The sequence below is a fragment of the Ambystoma mexicanum genome, chromosome 5q (genome assembly GCF_040938575.1).
Source record: "Ambystoma mexicanum isolate Mex_15411 chromosome 5q, UKY_AmexF1_1, whole genome shotgun sequence".
NCBI lineage: Eukaryota > Metazoa > Chordata > Amphibia > Caudata > Ambystomatidae > Ambystoma > Ambystoma mexicanum.
In genome coordinates this window covers 598,917,479-598,945,220 of record NC_090933.1, presented here as the reverse complement: position 1 = coordinate 598,945,220, position 27,742 = coordinate 598,917,479, and the positions used below count along the sequence as shown (strand labels likewise).

Below are 27,742 nucleotides of genomic sequence, written 5' to 3'. Positions count from 1 at the left end.
CACACGTTACACCACCTCACCTTAGCATCATCTGCATCTCTCCCCAAAGAACCTTTCCCGACGCCGCGATCTATAACACTTTCATGCCAATTGAGCTGCAACCAGGACAACGCTGATCCTGCTGCAGTGGAGCGGACGTGCAAAGAGACCGCGCCCCCAGCGCATGTACCCTATATATGTCCCGTAGCATATGTCCCCACTTCCTTTTCCTGCCTCTGCCTCCCTACTGAGGCAGCAGGAGGGGTGGGGGGCTCGGGCCATCCGCCCTGTTATGCCTTGGCGCTTTGAGCCCCTTTGGGGTGGCGTCATGTGCTGACACAACACTGGACCCTGTCTTTCAAGTAACAAGCAGCGTGTTGAACCCTGGGCAGTGGCGCGCTGAATTTATGAGCAAGTACAGCAATGCGTCCTGTATGTGTTGTGCCTCATGCAGTTTAGGTCTGCTAAAAGCTGTGAGCGAGCGAATAGCCATTTGAGTGACTGTGCCCATTTACCCAATCAAAATGTCACATCTTTTTCTGCACACGCTCTTAGGCAAATGTTTTCTCTCTATACACACGCTCTGGTGGTAAGGCAAAGCGTTTTCCAATTCCGGAGAGCAAAGTACTCATACAAGACAGAAATATGCACAATTTGCATTTGGAGAAAGACTGAAAGAAATTTTTGGTGCATGCACAATTTTCTTGGCATGTTATCCTATCCTGCGTTAGTCTTTTAAGTTTTTATTTTCTACTGCGCCATTCACGAACCTAAAAGAGTGGTGTAGTGTGACCCTGACATTGGATAGCAGACCACAGTATGCAGTGGAAAGGCACAGAAAAAGCAGAAGGAGGGATAGTGAAGGGGTCAGGGATGAACACACAAGTATCCAAAAAGCCAATGATGTGCTTTTATATGTCACACGCATACAAGAAATGAAAATAGATACTAATTGTTAGAACAAAAAGCAATTATAAAAATTGCTTTTTATTTTTCTAACATATTCTATTTGTGTTCGCTCTATGCATATTTGCGTATTGTAAGATTTCTTACTTTTGAGACCTATCCACAGTGTTTTAGAGGTGCGCTTTTTCTTTCAGCTTATTTTGTTGGGCGGCTGCTTGTTTTGGGCTTGTTTTCAAGGGGCATACAGGTTTTTTTCTTTTTGACCTGGCAACACTGCTCCTTCTGTATTATCATATGTTGACGCCCCTTTTTTTTGCACTTTAGCCAGTTCCTCTATCCAGCTCGTCCCGTCTCTCCTAGGTTCCGTTACGGTGACAGCCACCGACAGCTGCATCTGGTGCATGTCATCTGTGTTACCCACTCAACGCGGGTGAGTACATACGCTTTTCCTGCCCGCTTTAGGTTTATGCTTAGCGGTTTTTTAGTCCTTGGTTTTACAGGGATTTAGGGATTTTTTTGCAAACCTTGTTACAGAGCAAGTTAAATGTCCGCTCACATCACTCTGATGTAACTCATTAAAGTGTACTTCCAGTCAGAAAGTCCCTTTTAGCAGGACAAAAAAAAGGCAATTTTATTATCCGACAGTGACTTGATTTTGCAGCGTTGGCACTTCTTACCGTGGCTTTACATTTTAAGATCTTATGTTCACGATTTATATCCGCATTCTGTCTTTTGCTATGTCTTGTTAGCATATTTTGGTCCTTAATATAAAGCAGAGGTTTCAATCTTCCAAAGTTGGGATGGTCTCTATTGGCACTGAAACATTGCCCCTTACTGATTTTACGATTACATGTTAATGGATCAATCTTTTGAAGGGATAGTGTCAAAAGACCAGGAAGTGGCTTTTTTTTTAGTTGCAATTAAGTCTGAATGCTGATTGGACCCTCCTTTTGAGAGTCAATGAATTCTGAAATTGCCTGTTTCTGTATTTTTCGCTTTTGTAAAGGTTATTTTTATAACCATATACAAATAAATAAATAAAAGAAAGAAATTGCCTGTTATAAAGGTCCATCTAATGGAAAGAAGCAATCCAGGTCTCCAAACCACGCCAGGGATTTATAATACAAACCTTGTCGGGAAGCAACGAAGTGCTGTTCCTTGGGTGACCCACGAAGGGAGTTTAACTCTTTGGAAGTGGTTGGTCTAGTACTTGTTTGTGATTAGTGAATATATTTACTAATACTAGAAGTAGGGAAGAAGAGTGTGTGATGGGTAGGAGGAGCACAGGGGTGGGGGAGAAGTAAGGTCTAGTGGAACACTTGGTGAGATGTGTTTTGAAGAGTAGTATCTTCAGGTCCTTCCTGAACTGGAGGGAGGTGGGACAGTCATAACTGCATTGGTAACGTGTTCCAGAGACAGGTTGGGTAGCCGGAAAAGGATGCGCTGCTCTGTCCTGAATCGGATGCATGCTTGATAGGGTAACCAGTATAGCCCTATGTGGTAGGGTTGATGTGGCTGAATTTTATTTGTTCTGTGATGAGGTGTGCTGGAGGCTTTCAGAGCAGCCAAGGTGGCACCTGAGACTTCTGTGAGCATGGTGTTGCCACAGTCCAGATGGAAAAACACCAGGACTGGAACAACTGATCTGTAATTCTAGGGAAGTAATGAAGGGCTTTACTTTGGGAAGGAGCCCATGGGTTGTACCATGTTGCTTGAGTTTTGGCGATGTGTGTTTTGAAAGAAAGATCACAGTCGATTTTACATCTCAGACATTCTGCGCTGGGCGAAAGTTGAAGGATGTATCTGTAAAGATTCATGTCATTCAGCCAACTCTGGACTTGGGCGTGCTTGGTTGAATTTGATCTTTGTTAGGTTGTCCTTCAGTTAGACGCTTGACATCCAGGTGTAAATGAGGGACAGATTGTGCTTGACTCGATGGATGACATTGAGCTTTAGGTAAAGCTATGTGTTATCTGCATATTGGTGTATGTTGTTGTTGGTGTTTGGCAGGAGTCCCCTCCAAGGCGCCATGTGGAAGTTGACCAGGGAGCAGGATGGTGCTGTGGGACTTTGCAGGCAGGGGCAGACTGGCCTATCTGCCATTCTAGCACCGGCCAAATTAAAATGGACTTTGGATGGCTGTGGGGCCGATTTTATAAGCCACTTTGGGGCTGGTTTTATGAGCCACATTAGTATCCATGGTGCTGGGCTGGATTTTTGTATGTGCATTTTATTTATATCTGTGTCTTTAACAGACTGCACCACATTTTAAAAAAATCGCTTATTGTGTATTTGTATCTTTTTATATGAATAGATGTGGTTTACATTTGTCTTCGAAATTGGTATTTTGCTGAACTAATGGAAAAGTGTATTGGGATGTGAATATGGTAGTTGAGCTGAGTTATTCTGTAGCAAAACAAGTACAATTGTACAGCAACATTTTAAGAAATGGTTTTAACCCCTTAAGTGCCAGGCTATTATGCAAGTCTATGCAAAAAGGACCAGCATAATGTAAACATGATTGTGTTTGAAGAAAAAAAAATGCTTTTCTCTTTAGAAATATAAATAGTAGGTCTTTGATATTGATAAGGATTTCAAACCAGTAGGAAATCTGTGTTCTTTCATCGTCATGTTTTGACTCTGGTTCCAACTGTGATTGTAAACAGATTGGTGGGTGTGCCTTAATCTGTTGCTAATGCGATTATCAACTGAGCCTTAGCGGGAGGAACTCTGTCTCCAGCACAGTCGCTGGTGGCCAGTGAACCACAGGCTATAATTGTGCAAGTCCCCTCATGCATCCAATGAATTCCCGGTGAATATTTCCAACAGGCTGCCACTGCAATCACTATTCCTTCCCACGCAGCCTCTTTTGGCACAGTCCTCAGGTGCTCCAGGAGAATACTGCAAATCCTGTCCACCTGCGGACCTTTCGATGATAGGGTATCCATCTCGTTTCTCAGAACAAGGCGCAGACACATCCACCATCCCTGGAAGCCACTAGGGTCTTGTTGCACCGTTACTCGGGTTGAGCGGCTGCTGTTTTAGGTGCATCAACACCTGTTCCTGGCGTGGATAATTTCCACATGAAGGCACCCTTGAGTTATTTCAAGCATTATGGGATGCAGCCAAAAACAATACCCAACCTAGGCGGTCATACCAGAGAAAACCAAACCTCCGTCAACTGTGGTTATAGATAGTTCTTGGGCACTAATCCCGGAAGGTTTATAAAAAACAAAGAGCACCATTTGATCTATGTCCCTATGCAGGCAGAACAATGCTGTTGTCATCCCACCAGTATTACTGATGGCGGGTCTCCCGCTGCCTGTGCCTTTTGCTGTTCCTTTGAGTTGGGGGAGCAGCACAACTTTCAGGGGGCCCAAGGACTACTGCCTAGCATGTAAGTGCTTCTTAGACTGATAAGGAGGGTGAGGCCATGACAGGACACTATGATCTGTCAGACTTGCCCAATGTAAGTGTCTGTGAGGCAGCTGGACGTGGATCCCTGATAAGTGATTAAAGGAATAGTGCGCTCAAAAATATTATTGTTCCGAGGGTTCGGGCATGGGTTTTTAAGCATATGTTGATCGATCGTACAAACATTTCCTATGCACCTTACTGTAGTTTTCCTTATTTCTTTACACATGCGAAATCAGGCAGCAGGGCGTGGCCCTCTTGTGCTAATCTTATCCGTTGCTGCATTGCCCTAAGGTGAACTGCCCTGGCGGCACTATATCATATCCACCATCTCTGAGGCTGACATCACCAAGCCTAGTGATATTCTCTGCCTATCTCCATGACGTTACTGGGCAGCCTAGCCAAACACGCCCAGTCATCACCTACGTGTTGACGTAGGTTGACGCAGAACCCGGAATATCAACACACATCATCTCACAACACAGCACGTCCCAATTTTGAATATAAAACTATACTTTTAAAGGAAATAGCGAAACTCTACAATTTGTAAAGTACTTTTATTTCACAATAAACGCTCTGAGAACATCCGGCTATTGCCATATTCAAGCAAATGTGTCATTTTTTTTCTTTGTTCTCGATCCACAAATGTCTATTGTGAGTCACACGCTTTTCCTTTTAGGTATAAGAAGCTCATTGGACTCACTGTGAATCGCAAGGCTTTGGCATCAGCTTGGCGCTAGGCCACCGTAAACGATGTGAGGTTGCTCCTTATCGCTGGTACAGCATAAGGGCATATCGGCCCATGGCGATCGTCCAAAAACAGCGTCATAGTGATCCAGCCATTTAATTGTATCTGCAGCTGCCTGCTAAAAAAGCCGTCAATTGGTATCTGGAATCGATGACGATCACAGAAAGGCAGGATGTAGCTGTTTGAAAAACATAACAGAAATGTGTCTGAGTAGCCGTTCTTTATTATAATTTATCATTTTACCCATTCATCCTGCACTGTGTGAAAACTAATGATGAACACAAACGTGAAACGATGCGAACACAGAGAAAACAATGTGGAAAGTAGTCTACAATTTGCTTGAGAGTTTAGTGCTATGGAGTATGTTCAGCTCGCAATGGGATGCGGAAGCTGACGCTACAATTCGAAGAGCACATAGACAGCATTTTAACTAAATATTAGCGTAGAATTTGGCGTTTGTGGAACCTTGGGGAACCCAGATGTGGACTACATGCATTTCGATGCTGGACTGCCCATGTGCCCGGGACAAAGACAAGTACACACACAGGTTGTATTTGCGTGTTGTTGCAATATGCCACAAAGAACAAAGTACAATGTAAGCCAGCAATAACGTTGGGCTAATGATACGTTGATTTGTTGGTCTATAAAATCGTCTACAGTAAAATTTACATAATATTCAGCATTTACATTCCATCGGCGTAACGCAGAGACTCTGTTCAGATCAATGAATTTTCATAAAATGAAATTACATGTTCCTTTGTCCAGTTTTGGAATGGTGAACCTTATATTTGACAGTATTACACCCCTCCCATCATTCATTCCTTTCAGAATCCTCCCTTTCTTCCAAGGTCGAAAAACAATTGAACCCTATACTGTGTACAATGCGTGGATTTGCTCAGCTCACAGGCAAAATTCAAAGGCGCTGACCTTCACTCCGAATGCGAGCGAATAGCACTTTAGACCATAGTGGCATTAGAAATATTTTTGAAAAACAAATTGTTTGCTGCCATCCACCAATGCCGCACGAAATTTCTAGTAATATACTTCCAAAAAAATGAAAACAGTTAGTTAGTTTACTTCCAAAAGCCTTATTTATAATGTTCCTCTGGAGAACTTTGCACTCTCCCAGCGACTCCCACAGCCAGCTCACACCACCTGTCAGCTCAGCCCGTCTCCTGTTCACACATTTTCGCAAGGAGCGAGTCTCGAGCCCTGACAAAATGTGCTTGTCCGAGAATGTCCGAGCAAGCCCTGCTGCAACCCCCTCCTGCCAGACCGCGGTCCTCTGAACCTATGACCCAAGTTCTCTTTGAACGCATCTGGTTTCCAGACCCTAACCACCTCAACCTCACCCCCATATACCTATTCTGGATTGGCCATATATTCTGGTAACGCTGACAACTACCCCCACTGCGTTTGAAATCATAAGACTCTGAGGGATGCACATCAAAGATCGGCTCCTGTGATAAGACATCTGATAGTGAAGGCGCTCACTCCCCACACTGATCTACACACTTATTCTAGACATGCATTAAATAATGATCATCACTGTACCTTTTTAAGTATATTTTAGAGGCCCATAAATTGCACACATGTGTTTGTACTATTCCATTTTGGGTCAATAGCGAGGTGAAGGGTGTGGGGGTCTTGCCCCCAAGGTAACCTGCACGGTCGGGATTGATAGCTGACAGGTCTGGCACATCAGAGCGAGAAAGGGGGTGGAGTGACACATGTTAGTTTAGGACGGAATATACTGTGACTGCGGTCTTGTTTTATTAGGATGCACTCTGGGGCGGTCAGCAAGGAAGGGTCACACTTCTGGTACATCAAAAGAATAGCTTTGGAGGGGCACAAGGTTGAACAAGCAGTAATTTTACAGCAGCGGGGGGGGGAAGAGGTGCAGGAGCACATTTGTTCAGATGGATTAACTACAAGTCAGGGTTTGGTCCGGTCACACACAGGACAGTGATCTCAGAGGAAGAATGAAACAAATACATTCTTTGCTCGCAACTTCTTGTCTCAGCGCATCTGTGAGAAAGGGACTTTGGAGGCACAGACGCAGGAGGAAAAAGGTGGGGGCTGTCAGTGCTCGTGGTGCGCAGCGCTGCTGAGGGGACGGGAGGGGAGACTTCACAATGCCAGAATGCGGCCTAGTCCAAAGTTGGAGTCGAGGGTACACAAAATGGAGTCCATATATGTCTAGCAATAGCCCCACCTCTGCTTATGTCAGAGTCCCTTTCGCGTAGAATGTATGGGGGGTGGGGGTTCAACCGACCCACTCCTTCCTTACATTAGCAACGACCCCCAACACATGCCCACATGAAAATATAGGTCAGAAAGCACCTATTTCTCAGAGAACAACCCCTTTTTGATGCGTTGTTTTGCTTACAGTCAGTAGTTCTTTCTTGCCAAGTATCTTATCTAGCCTAGGTCTCATTCCTTTTGTCGGATGCGTAGTTATTCAGCTATTTGGGCAAGTGTTTGGTAAGGCAACTGCAGAACACCAAAGTTGCTTTCATGCTGTTATCCATCTGACCCTCCCACGATCAGTGAAGGACCTACAAGAGCTCGACGAAACTGGGAAGTGTGACACCGCCTCAAGCGACATGTCTCAAATTCCGCTCACCTGCTAATCAAGCGTCCTACTTCTCATACCACTCTCTCTATGACTCCTGCCTCCGCTCAGCCAAACGCTCCTTCTACTCTAACCTCCTTCAGTCTCAATCCTCCCACCCCTGTGTCGCATCTTTCAGACCCTTTCTCGTTGTCTTCTCCCCGCCTACCCCTGACCACTCTACTACCTCTCCTCTCTCTCTCTCCTTCTTACTCCCCTCCTCCCTCCCTCTCGCCACTCCTACATCCTACATGTCTAATTTCTCCCCTGTTACTCCTTCCGATCTTTCCCTCCTCCTGTCTAAAACTCACCCTACTGCTGCCCCCTCTGACCCATTTCCCACCCCTCTTATACCCAAAATCCACCCTCTTCTTATTCCTTACCTCCCCTCCTTCTTCAACATCTACCTCTCCTCATCCTCCTTCCCATCCATCTTCAAACACGCTACAATCATCCCCATCCTGAAAAAACCCTCTGCTAGCCCCCTCCCTGCCTCTAACTTTCGCCCTATCTCTCTTTTTCCATTCCTTTCTAAGCTTCTCAAACGCTTAGTCTACTCTCAACTCTCAGCTTTTATTTCCAATCTCTCTCTTCTCCCCCCCTTCTCAATCTGAATTCCGCCCTAAACACTCCACTGAAACCGCCCTCACCTCTGTTCTCAATTCCCTCCTCACCGCTCGATACTCTAAGCAATCCTCTGTCCTTATTCTCCTCGACCTCTCTGCTGCCTTTGATACCATCGACCACCCTTTGCTCCTCAACACTTTCTTCCTTTGGTCTCAAAGGTCCTGTTCTTAACTGGTTCTCTTCCTACCTCTCCAACTATTCTTTCGCTGTCTCTTGGGGTGGCCGTATTTCCCCTACTCTCCCTTTGGACTTCGGCGTACCCCCAAGGCTCTCTACTGGGCACTTTCCTTTTTTCTCTTTACACTGCCCTTCTGGCCCCCATCATCTCTTCTTTTGGTATCTCTCACCATTTCTATGCTGATGATACCCAGCTCTTTCTATCCTTCCCGTCTTTCACTCCCGGCATCCACCACAATCTTTCTTCCTGTCTCACAGCCATCAAAAACTGGATGTCATCCCACTTCCTCTCACTCAACTCTGATAAGAATGAAGTCTTATTATTTCCCTCCATCTCACCTCCCTCTCCTTCTCCCCCTCCTTTCATTATGTTCCCCCCTCCAATCTCCCCACCACTGACCACACCCGCAATCTAGGCCTCCACTTTGACTCCTCCCTTTCCTGCTCCTTCCATATTTTTCTTACATACTGCGCCTGTCGCTACCATCTCTTCAATATTCGCAAAATCCGTTCCTCTCTCACCTTCCATGCCACCAAACTCTTAATCTCTTCTGTCGTCTTCTCTCGTCTCTTCTACTGCTCCACTCTTCTCTTTTGCCTCCTGTCTTCCTCCTCTCAAATCCCTCTATCACTCGGCCATCCGTACCCTTTGCCTTCTCTCGCCTCTTGACTCCATTTCTTCTTCGCTCTCTTATCTTGGTTGGCTTCCTTTCCACTCTCAACTTAAATTCAACTTCCTTTGTCTAGTCTTTAAATCCCTTCATGTTCTTGCTCCTCCCTACCTTTCCTCGCTCCTCTCATTCCACTCTTTCTCTCGCCCCCTACCTTCTGCTGATCTCTTCCTTCTTACTATTCTGCCGCCCCCTTGTGCCTCTTCCCACTTCCGATGCTTCCAACTCCTCGCCCCCTACACTGGAACTCTCTACCTCTCTCAATCTGCTTCATTTCCTCTTACCCCTCCTTCCGCTCCTCCTTGAAATCTCACCTTCTCCTTTCCCCGACCTGTTAACATCTTCTGCTCCCTCTTCTCTTCCTCTGTTCTATTTCTCTTTCACTGACCTAAGCTAATTGTTCTGTATATTGTTTTGATGGTTTGTCTCATGTTTTGCATTTAAGCTTCCAATTATTCCATGTATCTTGTTGTTGTAAAAAAAAGCGCTTTGGAGTAAAGCGCTCTATAAATTCAATAAACACAAATACAAAAAAACGACTTGTACAAAATTAGGAGAAACTGTACAGTAATAAATTATACAATGCCACAAGTACAGTCATCAGAACATGAGGGATTAATGACATATTTTAATTATTTGAAGTAGCATAAAAGAGGTGAGGTTTGTGGTTAGTTTGGAAAGTGTGCAAGTAGGGGGAAGATCCAATGGAGAAAAGAAAATTCCATTTATCAGCACTAGCATGTGAGAAGATGTGTGGAAATAAGCCATCCTACTATAACACTTTTTGTTTTGCAATCCTTCTTTTACAGACTTTGGCCTCCACGCTATCGTGAAGATGAACTTTGTTCTAGAAACGCTGAAAGTCCTGGTGCTCTCTATCTATTATCTCTTTGAACCTCTATTCCTGTGGTTGCTGCCTTCAAGAAGGAAGAATGTTTCGGGAGAAATTGTACTTATAACTGGAGCGGGAAGTGGGATAGGGCAGCTGATGGCGATAGAATTTGCCCGTCTTGGTGCCAGCCTAGTTCTCTGGGACATCAATGAAGAAGGCAACAAAGAGACAAGTAGGCTTGTAAAAGAGCACGGAGCATTGAGGGTACATGATTACATCTGTGACTGCAGCAACCGACTCGAAGTCTACAAGGTTGCCGATCAGGTAAGAAGTGAATTATTAATGACATTCAGCAATAGTCTGATCATGGATCAAAGATACTCATGAATGAGGGTTGTTTTTTTAATCTTTTTCTCACTCCTGCTATCGTTCAGAGGTTCACTGTTTGTTAATTAGTTATTTTTGGTGATGAATAACATGATGGTGATCTGACTAGGGTAGATTGTACAATTTTCAATCAACAGGAGTTTACTCCACACTCCCTGCTCTGATGCTGGGAACATTTTTCAAAAGTAAAAAGTGGGGATAATTTCTTGGTCTCTATTCAAGGGTGTTTATTTGACTGAGCTAACTCTGGGTGGGTAGAAGAAGAGCTGGGGATGATGGGCGTGATTTCTGCAATCCGACAGATCGCTACTACTTGTACTTGGCATGTGTCTACAAGGGCTCAAGGATGAGATGAGGGAGCTAGGCAGATCCCATAGTAATCCCTGTGGGTCTGGCATCATAGGAATGTTGAGGGGAGGGGGAACATAGATAGAAGGTGACAAGCAAACGCTCATGAAGGGAGAATGATTTAATGTTCTGGTAATGAGCACCCGGAAGTGAAAACAACAACGGACCTGACAACCAAAAATGCCCATAGGTATTAAATGTTTTTTTCAAAAAGATACACTCTCTCCAAGTATGTATTACTGTGTCTGGATACAGTGAACTGTGAAATAACTGGGTTTGCGGTGCCAGGTTGGATGACCTTTCCCTCGACCCTGCATTTTCTCTCTTGTTCTTTCATGCATATGGACAATATGTCATCTGCTACCCCCTTCCATCTCTTGAAAAACCCATTACTTGGGAAGATAGAAGGGGGGTCACTGTAACTCCCTCCAACCTTTGGTTGGGTTCTGTAGAGGGGAGGCTCCAAGTTTGCCACAGAACTGAAGAATCAAGAATCCACTCCAGCATCTGCCACCACACCTCCCTCTTCAATGTCCTGGAATCCCTGACAGAAGGTAGTTTAGCCCATTCAACTGATGGGGTATCAGTGAACATAGAAAATGCTTCCCATCATTCCCTGTCGAGAGTACGTCAAGTGCCCTCCCACTGCCTGATTGCATCAGTTATGTAGGCACAAGTCGCCAATTGCACATAGCCTAGTCCACTATCTAGATCTATGACCAGCCGTGATGTTCCATCTCCACCCGCTACATTTATAACTGTGACCCTCCAGTGTTCACTTGCGGTCTGCCACATCATGTTTACACTGTACACACCCCCATAAGAACAAAATATTAATTGATGAGGGCTGATGGGCCTGCCCCCTTTCTAATGGTCTCCCTGTCAACTAACCCTCTGGCTACAAGCTAGCCTCCCCAGCTCCTCAGGAGTGTTGCATAGCCCAACAGTTAGTCTGAGGGCGACATCTGAACTGGCTGGCCCATTCAACCCACCTTCAGCCTGCAAGATGCTCTATTCTTGTGGCCTTTGTGGGGGAGGTGATGGGACAGTCGCAGGCTTGTGCACTCTCTCTGGCATGTTGGAGTGATATGCACACACAGCATTTCACTCCAGTATGACGGGGAGCCAGCAACTTAGTTTGGATTATTTTTCCCAAGGCTCCCAGAACGTCTTCAACCTTGGAGTGCTTCAAGATAGTTCCACCTTCTGCGGTTGATTCTTTCTCAGCACCCTTCCCTCCATAACATATGTGGTTTGGAGATGACCAGACAGCAGAGGGATGGTGGTATTCCTTATTGCGACTCCCCAGTGAAAATTGAGCCCCTTTGGGAGAGCTGGCTCTCTCGTGTGGCGTTGTCAACCAGCGCACATTGCTTTTGGGCCACAGCTTGGAAGCTGTATCCCAATACTGTTAGCTCTGCTTTTTGATGGCAGATTAGGGGTGAAGCCCCAGAGAGACTGAACCGCTGACTGCGACCTGATTAGCATGAAACGAGCTGGGGGCAGATCTCTGTCTACGGCTGGGAGCTCCCTTTGGAACAGCCCCCCGACCACCTTGAAACTTGAGGAGAACCATCTACTGTTCCGGACACACCTCAAGACCTTCCTCTTCGATTCTGCTTTTACCCCTCTTCTCCCCTGTTGATATGCTTCTCTCTTGCGGCATTGTGCACCTGGCCACCCTCTGTCCCTCAGGCCCAGGTTACCTGCTCACTCTGCCTCCCTCCTGCACTTATCAGATATACCCTCTCTGACTAATCATGCACTTGCCACTTGCTGGCTTCACTACCCTTTTCACTGCATTTATTTATTTCACTTATTATTTATTCTTTTCTCTCCTCTGTCCGCACTTTCCACTTCTCCCTCTTCCATGCACTTTTCCCATTTTCCTTTTCCATGCACTTCCGCGTTCTTAATGTCACTGGGCCTAGTAAGATCGCTATCTTTTGTCCTCCACTGTCCCCCTTCCTTTGCCTGGTCGCGCTCTGAAACACTTGTGTATGAGCGCGATATAAATAAAATATATCATATCATATCATGAAAGCTGGGACTATGAGCTCCGCTGGCCACTGTAAAAGCCTACGGAGGGGGTAACCCTTGCAAAAACACAGACACATAGATAAACTCTGTATCCTGAAGACTTCTAAAGATATGCTTCAAATTCCTTTTCTATGTTGATTCCAGTTTGATTTATGTTTCTAAAGTGCTAAATACCTGTGGGGTACTGTAATGCCAAACGGGAGTTTATAGGAGCAGAATAAAAGAACCGGAAAAGATCCTAAAATAACAGCATCTTCACCAGTTTAATAACAAGCTGGAGATTCTTCAACCTGTAAATGTCATCCGTGGGGGTTGTTCCACAGATTGTCAACTTGATCACTCATCCATTAAGACCCCGCTAAAACAAGGAGTTCAAAGGCTGACACTTGTAACTTTTAGGTACAAATTGGATTTTTGTCAAACTGAGCCTGATGAGTCCTATTAAAATCTTGGATGTTGCGTACACTCCAAAGGCTCAAATGAAAAATCCTCGTATGTTGGTAACTATCATTATGCCGTTAGTTTTTAATGTAACATGGTCTTGTTTATTGGACCTCTACCATTTTGTGGCAGCCTTGTGGAATGTGGTTCTGCAAAACCAATAAGGGTGGCTAGTGGGGCAATGAAAAAGGCTGATGAGAACCCTGTTGTGTTGGTGAGGGTACACCCGAAGTAACAGTGCCGTTGTGTTTCTGCATGGTTTGTGGCAATGGTGTGATGTATGGGGGAAAAGTTAGAAAAGGCAGAATACCTCTAAGGAGGTGCAGCTGGTAGTGGGTGTTCTTGTAAAGGTCTGTGATGTGCAGAGAGAAGGAGAGAGTGGAGTCGAAGATGACACCAAGGTTTTTTGCCTCAGAGGAAGGCAATGGAAGAGGGCCCCAGGAGGACTGCCAGAGTGAGAGAGGGAACGCGGGAGCAGGGGTCCCAATGAGAAGGATCTCGGTCTTACTGGCATTAAGGCAGAGATCATTGGGGATGCACCAATCCTGAATCGCGGATAGACACTCCGGAATGAGCGAGAGAGAAGAGGAGGCTGAGGGGAGCCTGAAAGAGAGCTGAGTGTCATCCGCATAACACTGAAAGTTGGAGCAGAAGGTAGAGATCAGGTGGGCCAAAGGGGCCAAGTAGACATTGAAGAGCCAGGGTGAGAGGCGAGAGCCCTGGGGAACACCACATGTAGAGAGAGAGAGGTGGTGGAGAGAAAGGAACCAAGTTGGACCCGGGAAGATCGGTCCAGGAGGAAGGAGGTCAACCACTCCAGGCCTGATCCGTGATGGCCAGGTTCTCATGGACTGCTCTGCCTTAAGATTTGTTAAAACGCCTAAATTAGGGGGTACCCCAAAGGTGCCCCATCTTGTCCCAGACAGAGCACCCACTCTGTTTTGGTATGTGAGTAGACTGGTGGTGGCTCTTTTGCCTGTAGCTAGGTCCTTTTTACCCCCTTTCTCCATTCATAAGTAGAGGTGGTTTTTCTTTACTTTGAAGGTCTGTGGGGTAACATGACTATCACTTGTCCTTCTTTGCATGTGTGTTAAAAGAAGTCACCATTTTAGCCAGGCTACAAGACGCCTCTATACCATTGCTGGATACATATGCAGATACCTGTCTGGGATACTGTGGATTAATTCCTCTGTGTGAGATGCCCTTCCAGAAAACATGGGTGTGCTTGGAGCAGTTTATTTATCTATCTAATTATTTATACACTAGCAAAGGTTCCCGTTCTCTGAACGGGTTTTGTGGACAGACATGATAACACTCTTATTAATTGTTGAAAATGAAATGATCCTTCGTCTTTAATTTACTTTCCTTGTAAACGGTGCTCTCACCACTTTTAGAGGGTGCCTGGGCTCTTGGAAAGGGTTCTTAGGCTCACGCTCGGATTGCTCTCCTGTTTTTATTTTCTCACCTGCATACACTGGTGCGGTGCAGTCTGTTGTTTGTGTCTACGAGCTACACAAGGGCCCAGATAATAGACATGTGTCTATTTAATTACCGGCAGTGCTGACAGCGCAGTGGCAACGCTGCCGTTGTGCCGAAGTTAAGCACGTCTGGGTCTCGGAGGCTGTTCCCCCTGCGTGTTGTTACCCTTACACCTGGGCTTGGCACCTGCAGGTACAGTATTCCCTTTGAATTTTAATATGCAGTGCACTGCTCCTGTCGTAGCACCTGCTAGCCCTACGACACCCTTGAGTGTCTATCTTCTTAATTCTCGCTCCCTGGTTGCGCAAGCTGACCATGTTCACCAGGGGCGTAGGAGACATAAAATCTGGGGGGGACAGGGGACATCTTGGGGACTTTGCTTTATTTATTTATTGTGTTTTAGTCAAAGAACTCGACTTTTCACAAAATTAGAATTGAAATACCAGTACGTATTAAATTACAATTATCACTGTATAAAACAAGAGAAAAGAAGAAAAGAAAACAGAAGAAAATTAAAGGATGCAGCAGCAAAGAACATGTCTTTGTATGTTGCATTTCTGGATTTTTCATCTGACTATGAGCTCATGGTAAGAGAGAGGAAATAACAATTCCTTCCAGTGGGCCTCTGTTACGCTCACCTGGTTCCCATAGGGGTGTCGATCGAACCCGGACAGCAGCAGCCTCCACCAACGTGCAGCGTAGGGCAAAGATGGCTGTCTGGACGGACCCACCTAGTCTCGTGTGCTTGACTCGTAGGAATATTCTCCTGTAGATGGAGAAAGGGATTTAGTCCCGTGGATTTGAGTGCAGACCCCTCCCCACTGCTCCCGCTCTCCCCGGTGGCCACCTCCGATATTCCCACTTAGTGTCCTCACCTTATGTTTTTAATGGATGAGCTCTCCATCCTGCGTGGCTTGCAGGGGCGCGTAGATGCCAGTTACTTCACTGGTTTGGGGTATTGGAGTTCTGGAAGATTATTGACTCCGGAGTTTACCAAGTTTAAAGAGTTCAATATGTCCAATGCTCACTCTTGCACCCCTTGGTGATTTTGCGGAAACAAATACTGTCTGAGGTTGCTGGTGGCGTTCAGGTAAGAGTCTGTATTACCCAACACTATCCGGTAAAGTTGCTTGAGTTTAACTTGTTGTTTTTTCCTCCCTTCCTAGATGCGGCGTATTGAAGGATGATGCCTCCGGTGGTAAATCAGGTAAGCCTTGTGGTAAAATGATTGTCTTGGTAGTCTCTCTAGGCTCACCTCGCTATTCCTTTGTCTTTTTTCCCCAGGTGTTGAAGATCGCCGAAGAAAATGATGGAGGCAGTGCCCAGTCGAATATCCCGTGGACGGGTGAGAATGGAGTGGCGCTGCAGCTGCGAAGCTACGCGTGTCGAAGTAATGTCCCTTCAGGCTTGGAATGGTGCAAGATCCGGAATCAGGTAAGGAATTAGATTAATGTCCGTAACCTAACCTATTCGCAGGTATGGTAGGACATGTGGTGTTGGCGGCGTGTTTCAATGGGTGGCCAGAGTGAAATGTCTGAAAATTGTGTTTTTTTTTTTTTTCCACCAAATTTCAGAGATATTCCCCTCTGCCCACCCACCGAAACACGCCGCCAACAACAGATGTCCTACCTTCCCACGTTCCCACAGGTGTCCCGCCGAAAACGGTACCTCACATGTGTGGATGCACCTATGTCTGCGCAAAGGGAAAAGGCGAACCCACTGCCTTGCGGCAAAGCAGATTTTGTTCATGTGGACAACCTATAGATTTGGGCCTAGGATGTCGAAGCCACCAAGGAAAACAGAGAACTCCATGCATTTCCGAAAGGAAGACACCCGTGGGCACCCCACTTTTCCCTAAAAACATCCATGGTGGTTTAGTGACCCCCACAACCACCCAAAACAAGTTATCATTTGTGTTATTTTTGTTTTTGTTTTGCCTCTTTCCTGGGGGAAGATTGTGCTAGCAATCTGCTCCCAGGGAGGGCTACATGAGATGCCCCCCATCCATTTGGGGTGGGGGGGGAGAGGGCCACCCCCCTTTCCACTAAAAACATCCATGGTGGTTCAATGGCCCTCCCACACCCACCCAAAACAAGTTATAATTTGTTTTATTTTTCTGCAACGTACTGCCCCAGGCTTTGGGGGGGGGGGTTGCTCTGCCAATATTTGCAGAGGCCCTCCCTCCCCACCCCAAATGGATGGGGGCATCTCATGTATCCCTTCCTAGGGGAAGAAATCTGCCCCAGGGAAGGCTTCATAAGGTGCCCCCATCCACTTAGGGTGGGGGTAGAGGGTCACCCCTCCTTTCAAACACAGAAAATACTGGTGGTCTAGTGGGCCCCCACCCCCTCCCAAAACAAGTTATAATATATATATTTTTGTTTTGCCCTTACCTAGGGGCAGATGGCACATGTGTGTGACCATCTGCCCCCATGGGGGTGGCAAAACGTACTGCCCCAGGCTTGGGGGGGCGGGGTGGCTCTGCCAATATTTGCAGTGGCCTCTCCCCTCACCCCAAATGGATAAGGTCATCTCATGTACCCCTTCCTAGGGGCAGAAATCTGCCGCCAGGGAGGGCTACATAAGGTGCCCCCTCATCCACTTAGGGTGGGGGGGCCGTCCCCCTTTCAAACACATAAAATCCTGTTGGTCTAGTGGGCCCCTTTGCCCCACCGCCCCCACCCAAAACAAGTTATAATATATATATATATTTTTTTTTGCCCTTCCCTAGGGGCAGATAGGCACATGTGTGTAGCCATCTGCCCCCGGGGGGGTCAAAACGTACTGCCCCAGGCTTGGGAGGGGTGACTCTGCCAATATTTGCAGTGGCCTCTCCCCCCCACCCCAAATGGATGGAGGACATCTCATGTACCCCTTCCTAGGGGCAGAAATCTGCCCCCATGGAGGGCTACATAAGGTGCCCCCATCCACTTAGGGTCGGGGGAAGAGGGCCACCCCCCTTGCAAAAATCCCCGGTGGCTTGTGGTCCCACCCGCACCCACCCCACCCAAAACTACGTTTTAAAAAAAAAAATATATATTTTTTTTTGCCCCCTTCCCTGGGGGCAGATGATCACCCATCTGCGCCCAGGGTATTGCCCTAATAAAAAGCCCCTCCCCCCACTTCAAAAACAGATCCCTGCACGACACACCAAACACATATTCTGGGGGGGATAAATGACATTACAGCCCCCCCACTTAAAATTGTGGGGGGGGGATTTGTCCCCCCCCCATGTCCTACGCCCATGATGTTCACGATGCTATTTGTGATATTGGTCTAGATGTGCTTTGGATCACTGAAAACTGGCTGTCAGCTACTTCCGCCCCCATGTTTTCTCAATTCCTGCCTGATGGTTACCAAATTATTCATGTAGATAGAGCTGCTTCCCACTCTCGAGGAGGGATAGCCATTATTTTTAAAGCTACCTTGAAAGTTACTGTTGTGCCGATAGGCCACGACTTGGCTATGGAAGCATTGTTGGTGTGCCTGGAAATATCTGCTTCTGATTGTGTCTATTTCTTATTAGTTTACCATCCCCCTGGCGCTTACTTTTCCCTTTTTGGGAATTTGTGGCTTCGCTTCATCTGAAATATGCTAAACTGATTGTGTTGGGTGATTTTAACCTTTGCTTCAATTCCCCTCTTGTCCCTAGCTTAGCTCAATTTTTTTGAGGGTTTTGTTGACCTTGGTCTAACTCAACATGTTACTGAACCCACCACTCTCTTGGGGGTATTCTAGATATATTTTTTTCCACTGTTCCTGGCCTTGTAGTCTGTCCCATAGTTCCGGTTCCCTGGTCTGACCACTTTATGGTTCCTTTCCTAGATCCCCTCAGGGCCTCGCCTCCCATGCCCTCTATACTCACTGTTTTAAGGAGGAACTGGCCCCATTGATATATCTTTTTTTGGCATCTGTGGTTAAGCTGAAGTGTCCCAGTGACATGCCTTTGGATCTGGCCACCTTATCTCGGGTGCTGTTAGCTAGCGCTCATCAATTGCCACCTCTAAAAACCATGCAGCTGCGTGGACGCCCGTCTGATTTAAAGGGACGTTATGGTTAAGTTGCTCTACTAAAACCCTATCCAATTCAGTAAAAAAACATTGTTAAAGGGACGTTATGGTTACAAGTAAAACCGAAAAAAACCCTGAAATTCTCCAGTTATGGTAAGCTAAGCAACCATAACTCACGCCACCACCGTGCACTGCTAAGATGACATCACATATGATTGATGACATCACATGTCTAGCCCCTTCTTTTTTTGTTCACTGACATATCTACGCCAGGTGAGTTTTTTCACTGACAGTCAAAAACTTAAAATTCAAAAGGTATTACATTTGTACATTTGCTGTTCTCACATGTTCTTGCAGTACTTTCCTTAGAATTCAATTGCATCTTATGATGCACATATATAGGGGAAGAAGCAGGCCTGAAACACAGCAATCATTTCGATGTGTAAAGATAATTATGTTGGTTATATACTTTCTTTACTCTCCGTGTATAAGCCCCATATTTGTATACATTGTGGTCTCTTAATGTTTTGTGTGTAGTAGTACAAGTATGTAGTAAGTGATGCATTAATACCTACTTAGTATATGTTTCACAGTATGCAAAATTGTGATACAGAAGCATTCACCGTTTTACTATCCAACCTGGGAAAATTAGAAATATTACATCTCTATGGTGTATGCTGCAGCCAATGCCTATGTTTCTGTATGAGTAGGTTCCTGTTCTTGAAACAACACTGCAATGGAATGTTCTTTGGAGTAATACATTTGCATAGTCAAGTATGTAGTTCATCACACATCTCCAGATGACCCCTGACACTTTTTTGCCAACAATACATTAACAACCCCTGGTAGGAACTTCCTATGAAAATTAAATGCACATGTGATGTCATCAATCATATTTTTGATGTCATGGGTGTTCTTAGCAGTGCACGATGGTGGCGCGAGTTATGGTTGCTTAGCTTACCATAACTGGCGAATTTCAGGGGTTTTTCGGTTTTACATGTAATCGCAACGTCCCTTTTAACAAAGTTTTTTTCATTGAATTTCATAGGTTTTTATTAGTACAACTTAATTATAACGTCCCCTTAACAAAGTTTTTTCAGTGAATATATATATAAAAAATTTGAGCCCACACAAAAACGAAAGGACAAACAATCATAAACAAAAACTGGAGACATGCTCCCGAGCAAAACAAATTTGTAAACCAGAATCTAAACGGGCAAACAGAGATATTCGGGGACAAGCCATTAAGGTATCATTTGCAAATCCAAAAGCTGTCTTTATTTTAAAACGGTGAGTCTTAGGCACATTCTTAAAGAGAGAAAAAGAACGTAGTTCTCTCAGATCTAGTTGAAGGCAATTCCAAAGATGAGGAGCCGTTGCGTCAAAGGCCAGTCTACCGGATCTTTCCATTTTGACTCAACGCATAGTCAACAAATTGGTGTTGCTGGAGTTCAATGTCTTCGCGAAGGATTTAAAGGTCACCCTCGATTTTAAATATGACAGACGTTCCCCAAATAAGCATTTATGGGGCAAGGTAAGAACTCTAGAGGCAAAACGCTCCATAATTTTGTGGATGCCGTAGCCAACCATGTCTGGAATTGAAGGGTTTTATGACTGCAGTTTAATTATCAGAAACCTGACATGGGTGCGATGTGGTACACTGTATTAGGAGCACGTTTTAATCTGGATGGTATCTGATGGTGAGGTTTAAATCATGTAGTCCAAGGGAATGCCCTTTTGAATTACCTCTAAGTAGTGCCAGAGTCTATGATGAATACATAGATCAGTCTTTTGTTTGCTGAGCAGGTTGTGGATGTGTGTTGTGTATTCTGGAGACTGAGTTGGTGTAGATGAGGAAGTATAGGGTTTCATGGTTGTTTCCACTTGCCTCTTGCCCCAGACTGTCTAACGTGAGGTTTGTTTGACAACCTGCAAGAGAGGGTGTATGAAGGATGTGGTTACGCAGCATCAATTGACAGCACCACCGGTGAAAATTCTGGAAACCAGTGCACACAATGCAGTAATATGTAGACAGCAAACCAGATAAGTCAATCAAATAACACAACACATATAATAGTTTATTTCCCTCTTGACAGATGATTTCTTTTTTTCCTGACTAAAGTTGCTGCCATCAGCCAAACTACACTCCTCAGCATGCTATTGATCCAATGACCATACCTCAAAATGTGTACTCACCAGTGGCTTGTGATAATTGACTCATGGCCAGTAAGAAATGGGATGCTGTGTGTATATGGACAATTGAGCATGCGAGAGCCGTTTTATGACTTGCCAGTAGCTTGCAACTTGAATTTATTACCCCTGCTATGTACACAAGGATTGGTATTTCCAAGTGGTCACTCAGGGATAGCCTGTTATTGCACTGTTCTACTCGGCTCCTTTTTAAAATCACTTTGTATCAAGGCGAAACGCCACGAGGCTGTAACTGGTTAATCCGTGCAAGGCATCCGGCACTCAGGGGTTGGAATCGGCTGAATTCCATCCCCAGAGCTGCAGACTGCTGTGGCATTTCCGCCCCCTAACCATTAAATAATGGGTCCCCACAGCTAAACTATTTGATAGGCTGGTATCATTGCCATATTTTGGTGAGCAAACTCCTAATCCCCCTTTTTTCCAGATTAGAGGTTCAGTACGAACTCTAGTGTGGCGTATGAGCCGCTTCTTGATTTCACCTTTCCTCATCCGCTCTGCCGCAGGTGGCATGAACAGGACCGCCTTCCCTTCAAAACACCTCTCTTATGTAAAGTACAATAGAAGCATTCACCAAGAGTATTCTGGCAACTCTTCCCTTTCCTTCAAGCTGGAGACTCCGCTACGCTGTCGTAACTGCATATCCAATCCAATACACGTCCCTGCTGAAGGTCCTCGCAACCCAGTGCTTGGTCGGCGATCATGCTCCTATTAAGCTAATATTCAATTGATGCATGGGCAGCACTTGAGCCCGTGCCCAGTACAGCCTTTGTCACTTCCCCCTAGTTGTTGCGGACATGCCCTGCTCTGTGTGTTGCCTGTGTTCTTATGAAAGATCTACCTTGTGGCACAAACTTCCCCCAAAGGTGATCCAGCATCACTGTTCTTTATGGTCTGTCAATTGCAACATTGTTCTGGTCTTCTCCGCCCCCCCACCTTCTCTGTGCATAGACACAACCCACCAGGCAACCTTCACCCTTCCGATGGGCGCAAGGGAGTGCCAGTGCAGTCCAGTCATGGGTATTGGGCGCAATGACCTTCAGGGAACCGCATGTTGGACCACTAACCCTCAACATCCTTCCTCACTCCCCTTTCAGGTTGAATTGGCCCCTAACCAACGCTGGGGCTCCAACTGCAACCTGCTTGTTACGTCATTTTCTAGCAACTTACACACAAACCCATAGAAACATTAGTAGTTCATGACACAACTATACATCATTACCTTATGCATATGAATACATATGTTCACAATATGCCGGATGAGTGCTTGTGAGGAGGTGCTGAGGGGTCTTCTGGCAACTTGGAAAATATTGGGTAAAATCAAACCAGCTATTTCAATAACCCATGCTACACTGGCCAGATCATACAGCGCATAATTCAAAGGAAAAGCTGAAAATTGTAAAATGATGAGTTGACCTGTGCCTCATTGGTCAACGGGGAGTAGACAAACGCCTAGAGTTTTAACCTTCGTTGTTTGTGATGTGTAGTTGCTAAATGGTGGAGTGATAAAGCACTCAGGACAACAACATTTCAGGTGGAATGAATTAGCAGCTCTGTTTTTCAATGTTCCGGCTCATCCAATTCAAACGCGTCCCATTTTGTGTGTCGCTGCAATTGGGTTTAAAGCGAGAAGCCTACTGTAAAAATCACCTGCAATGTTACAAATGAGGTGCATGATATGAACATCAAACACCATGCAACCGAAGACGCTTGTGCAATGTCCATAAGTATCTCTTGAATAATGGCAACACTCGGGGGCCAGGTGAAACCCTGCACAGGGAACCGAAGTAAAACCATCCTGAGCAATAAAACATTTTTCCAGATCGACAAGAAAAAAAAGCCAGGTTCCCACCACAATTTTGCCACCCCATCCAACAGATGCAAAAGGACATAGTGGTTGAGTTGATGGCTGCAGAGAAGTTCAGCAGTATCAACAAGGCTGCCTTCGCCCCACAGCCAAGGCATGCTGAATGCAACTTTCCGCAGCCAAGGCATGCTGAATACAACTTTCCGCAGCCAAGGCATGCTGAATACAACTTTCCGCAGCCAAGGCATGCTGAATACAACTTTCTGCAGCCAAGGAATGCTGAATACAACTTTCCGCAGCCAAGGCATGCTGAATACAACTTTCCGCAGCCACTGACTGCTGATGCTCCGAGTACCTGGTGGTACTCTCAACTGACAAACCCCCTGTTGCATAGTAAAGCAAAAGAGGCGATGGCTTGAAGATTTAGAATTAATCTTAACCTCTGGCATTGCTCTGGGCATCCCTCCGGACCATTGCTCGTCGCCTCCCAAGCCATTACTGTTGCATAGTGTCCTCTTTTTCCAAGATCTTGAGGAAAGGAATAGCCAACGGAGGCCGATAGTTTGAGTATTGAAATGGGTGTAGGATTTTCCAAACAGTGGGAGATATCCAGGCTTTTTTCAGGGAATTTGGAGCTGTTGATTCTCTGACTAAACCGCTTGCAAGATTTGCAAAAAGTATGCTCGTTTGGTGATCTTGTCTGAGATGTTTGGGGCCAACTGGGGTGTTTTTGCAGGTGCCTTTTATGCACAGCAAGGGAGTCGGGGAGTGAATCCACACAGCCATATAATAAGTGGCATTGCGGAATAAGTAGCTTTCGTAATTGATTTTCATACGCTGTCCTTTAGAATAATGAATGCTCATGAAGTCCTTCCCGACTAGTGTGAAAGTAGAAAGTGGTGCTGGTGGTTTTTATAAACATGTGAGAATGAGCCTTTACTCTGATCTATGTAAGGCACATAGGGCCTGATCTACAAAAGCGTTTTACGATGGCACAATCGCATTGAAAAACGCTTTGTAGATCAGGCCCATAAAGTTGCCTTGGCTGGTTTTATCACTTTGCAGTAGATCTTTTTTTGTGTGCAAAATCCATCTTACGCTCTGACAATGACTAGACCAACTGCTTATGCACTGGTCGCAATTCAGCCTTATGTGTTTTTTTACTTCCTGGGTAAGCCACTTGTCTAGTTCAGTGGTAGGTTGTTGTGGTTTGTCTAAATGAAGTAATTGGGGCTTCTTAGAGTAAGAAAGAGATCATGGGATCACTTTCATAATGAGCCACAAGGAAGCATTTGTTTAACAAAGTGACGAAAAGTATCATGCGTTGGCTGCATGAGCTGCTTCAATTAATTTATACGGCCTCTAATGATCGTTATATTCTGTCAGGAACAACACTAAAGGTACCTCGAACCCGGGCGACATGAAGGGAGTTGTCTAGTCTACAAAGGAGTTTGCTGCATCCTTTGTGCGAATCTGTTGATGTTGACTACTAATTGAATACACTGACAGCTCAGACAGCCAGTTGGGCTGTAACCTGGCCAAGGGAGGCTTGGGGATGGCCATCTAGCTCTACCAGAGCAATCGGTTGCAAGGTTATCCCTGTCCCTGGAAAGGGTGCATTTTATTTGAGCTTTAAGTATAGCACTGGCTTTCAGTTTTGCTAGGGAGTACTGCTCGGATTTGACAAATCTGAAGGCATCACTGATTAGTGTTATTGACATTGTGTGTAAGGAGTTAATCCAGTGTGTGCTTTTTGTGGTGTGTAACATCATACACCTGTTGGGAAGTATCAGTGATGGCCAGGAGGTTTACTAAAGCACAAATAGGTGTATTGTTTATTCCCACACCATGCATTGAAATGCCCCAGAATAATAATATTTCCAGTTACAGGGTAGTCGCATGCTGGAAATGTAATACATTCGGACTCCATGCCAAGGATCAAAATCAATATATTGGTTGAGAAGCGCAGTGTACAACTACATCGTTGACAAGAAGGCAGTACTGCCAATATGATGCATTTAAAACCGCGCTTGTTAGCACATACACTATCCCACCCAATAGTAAAAAGCAAAATATATATTCAATGAAAAAAACCCTGGGAATTCAGCTAAAGCCACCTTAACTTTGTGCCCCTGTTGCGCAGCCTATGACCACAATGATGATATCACAGATGACATCACTGGTGACATCAACTCTGCACTCACCAGCGGCTAGAGTAGAACTGCTGCACACAGTTTTATTCCGGTTTATGGATGATCCTTCAATTGCAGACCCTGTCCTTGGACACCCAGTGCTGTCTCTAGGCTGGCCTCAATCCTCTTTCTATGACGCTGCTGCGCCCCGCTTCTGCCACTGCTGTGGGACTCGGTTACGATTTACCTCTTCTACTGCCTTTAATCTCGCCATGGGTGGTGTGATGCGACTCCGGGAGGCAGTTGGTCTCCTCCATCTCTCACTCCTTCCTACTTATAATTCAGAAATCATCTTTTACCAAACTACTACAAATGAAAGATTGACAATTAGTGATATGATGTATGTGAAGCTGCTGTTTCTTAAAATATACTTATTGTTATGGACGTAAGGGTGTTCTAAATATGTGCAAATAACTAGAGTGATCTTTTGTGTGCTTTGTCTGATGCCATCAGTTAAGTAATCATTGTTGTCATAAATGTTATTAATGATGGCACTGGTGATGTTATCTGTGAGGTAGTCTTTTTGGTCATATGCTGCGCAACAGGGGGCGAGAAGTTAAAGTGGCTTTAGCTGAATTTCCAGGGTTTTGTTGCGATACGTTTTTGGCCTCAACTAACATTTCTTTCAATCAATTTTAAAGGTTTTGTTATTCCATACATTTTTCGGTCATGTCCACTCCACTATAATGGAAAACAATTGCAGCCTATCGCTTAAAGACGTTCATCAATCACAGACTGCTTTTGGCCTGTTTTGATATGTGTAAAAGATGGCTGGCTTTGAAAACTCACCCATTTGTTTTAGACAATGCGCAGTGAGATTAAATTATTTGCCAAGGATCACACACTTTGGTTAAGTAGTGTGTGCTACAAGCCCCTTGTTTTATGGTCAGTCTCTTGGTCTTGGTGACTGTTGTAATACATTGCATAACCCCAACTAACCACATTTAAGCAGCGATGAAAAGGGGGAAGAAAATCACCGACTGCAAGAATAATATAAGCCAAGGTACTTTTGCCCCCGTAGCAAAAATCAAAAGCTAGCACCCATGAATATACGCCCAGTAAGCGAACGTATATCTTAAAGTGAAATATACAAATTTAGTTCAATTGATTCCCCTTAGAAGAAAGTGCGCAAGACGAAATAGCATTGGACTTTTAAAACAAAATAAGAAATTAACACAAGAAGAAATAACTGGCGAGAGGAAATGTTCCAATGAATATGTTGCTCACCTTTTATACACAGCAATCTATAGTGAAATATTCCCTGGAAAACAAAATCCATTTTACACAGTTTGTGTGGGGGTAGGGGTAAGCGGGTGGGGTAGAGAGGGTGCAGGTAGGGTGGGGTGGGTGGGGGTTTAAGGGATGCGGGAAGGGGGATGGAGGTAGAGAGGATTAGGGTAGGGTGGATGGGTGGGATTTACCCTAATGCTATATCCCCATAATGCCATTTTTCTATGTGATTGTCAATCCATTCTCTCCTAAAATATATGTCCTCTTGGGCTTTGCAACAGGAACGCGCCAAGTTAAGCTTGTCCTGAGCTCCCCAATGCGTTGAGTGTGCATGGCCTTTCATGATGTATTCAGTGATGTCATACATAAATTAGTGATGTCACCAGTATAGTTGTGGCCATAGTTGGTCGTATAGTTGTGGGCACAGCCGTAGGCCATGCCCCCAATCATCTGGGCACTGACCATAGCCACAGTAATAAGTGCACAGTGATTATGTAATGAATATCATATTCAGTATGAACATTTATGGTAATAAAGTTATAATTTGCACTTTCTGTTTGCAAACAAAATAAAAAAATAAAATATAATTAGGTATAGAACATACTTTATCAAATACAATTATTTACAGTTGTACACGTTTCATTTTTTTTTTTTACCCTCATAAGTAGTACAACGTTTAATAGCACATGTATGCATGGTACACTGTTGTTGTCTAAAATGTACATGCCACGATATCTTCAGAAAATCCATGGTATAAGTTTATACAGTTTACTTTTACTAATTGCTTTTTCTTCTTTTTGCAAACTCCACAAACTACTCATTATTTCACATCCTTCTTTGCCCTCCTTTGTCCTGTCAGTTTTTGTATTTGTTATTTCATAATTTTAGTTATTTTCTTTTAAAATATATTTATTTTTAGTGCCATGGGCCTTTTTGTCCTGTCATTTTTTATTTTATGACATTTTCCCCCCTGGTCAGACATGGCCCATGTCTGACCACAGCTGTAGGAGCGACAATGTCATCTGGGTCCTGACACTATCCTCCCCTGCCCCGCAAAATAAGGGAGGGAAAAAGCTGCAGACAGCTGGAGGTACTTCATGGTGGAGGAACACCATTCAAGGGAAGAGATAGAATTCTGCAAGAAGGTTCAATGCCATGGACCTTCTAACGTGCCGTCGCAGAGCTTGGGGACATCCGTCCTCATTCAACACTAAGTCTGTGTCCACTGGGACGACTTTTAATGCAGAGCATGTTTAGGAGAAATGCAAGCAAATAAATCTCTAACCTCAGAGGAAGCTGTCAAAATGCTGAAGGGGGTTGCCTGTGAATTGCAGACCCTCCTCCAGACTAACATTCTACATAGATCAGTGTACCAAAGCAATGTATTTACAGTGGAGCGCAAGAAACGAATTCGTCCAGGCTTTAATTTAATCAAAATCTCCAAATAGAGATCTGTAAGAGAGTGAACAATAGTGTATGATAGAGCAGGTTCTGAATCACAGGACACATACACTCCGAGTTTCCACTGCAAATAAACCTTTAAATATTTATTGACACTTACTATATAAAAAGCTATCCCTTAAAAAAAGAAAAAAAGATTCACCATGTAGCACAGCATATAATGTTAATTAA

The 27,742-nt window shown here is 44.9% G+C and overlaps 1 protein-coding gene across 2 annotated transcripts in view; it reads left to right on the top strand.

Moving 5' to 3' along the window:
* Positions 1–245: 245 nt before the first annotated feature.
* SDR16C5 (short chain dehydrogenase/reductase family 16C member 5) overlaps positions 246–27,742 on the top strand; it is a 326,953-nt gene continuing 299,456 nt past the window's right edge. Inside the window, exons 1-2 of one of the 2 annotated variants that reach the window (XM_069621073.1) lie at positions 246–390; positions 9,946–10,292. In XM_069621073.1, the coding sequence (XP_069477174.1) occupies positions 387–390; positions 9,946–10,292 (351 nt within the window). In that variant the 5' untranslated portion in view covers positions 246–386. Of the gene's footprint in view, positions 391–1,174; positions 1,316–9,945; positions 10,293–27,742 lie in introns of those variants that run through there. The other variant, XM_069621074.1, reaches the window with a different exon arrangement.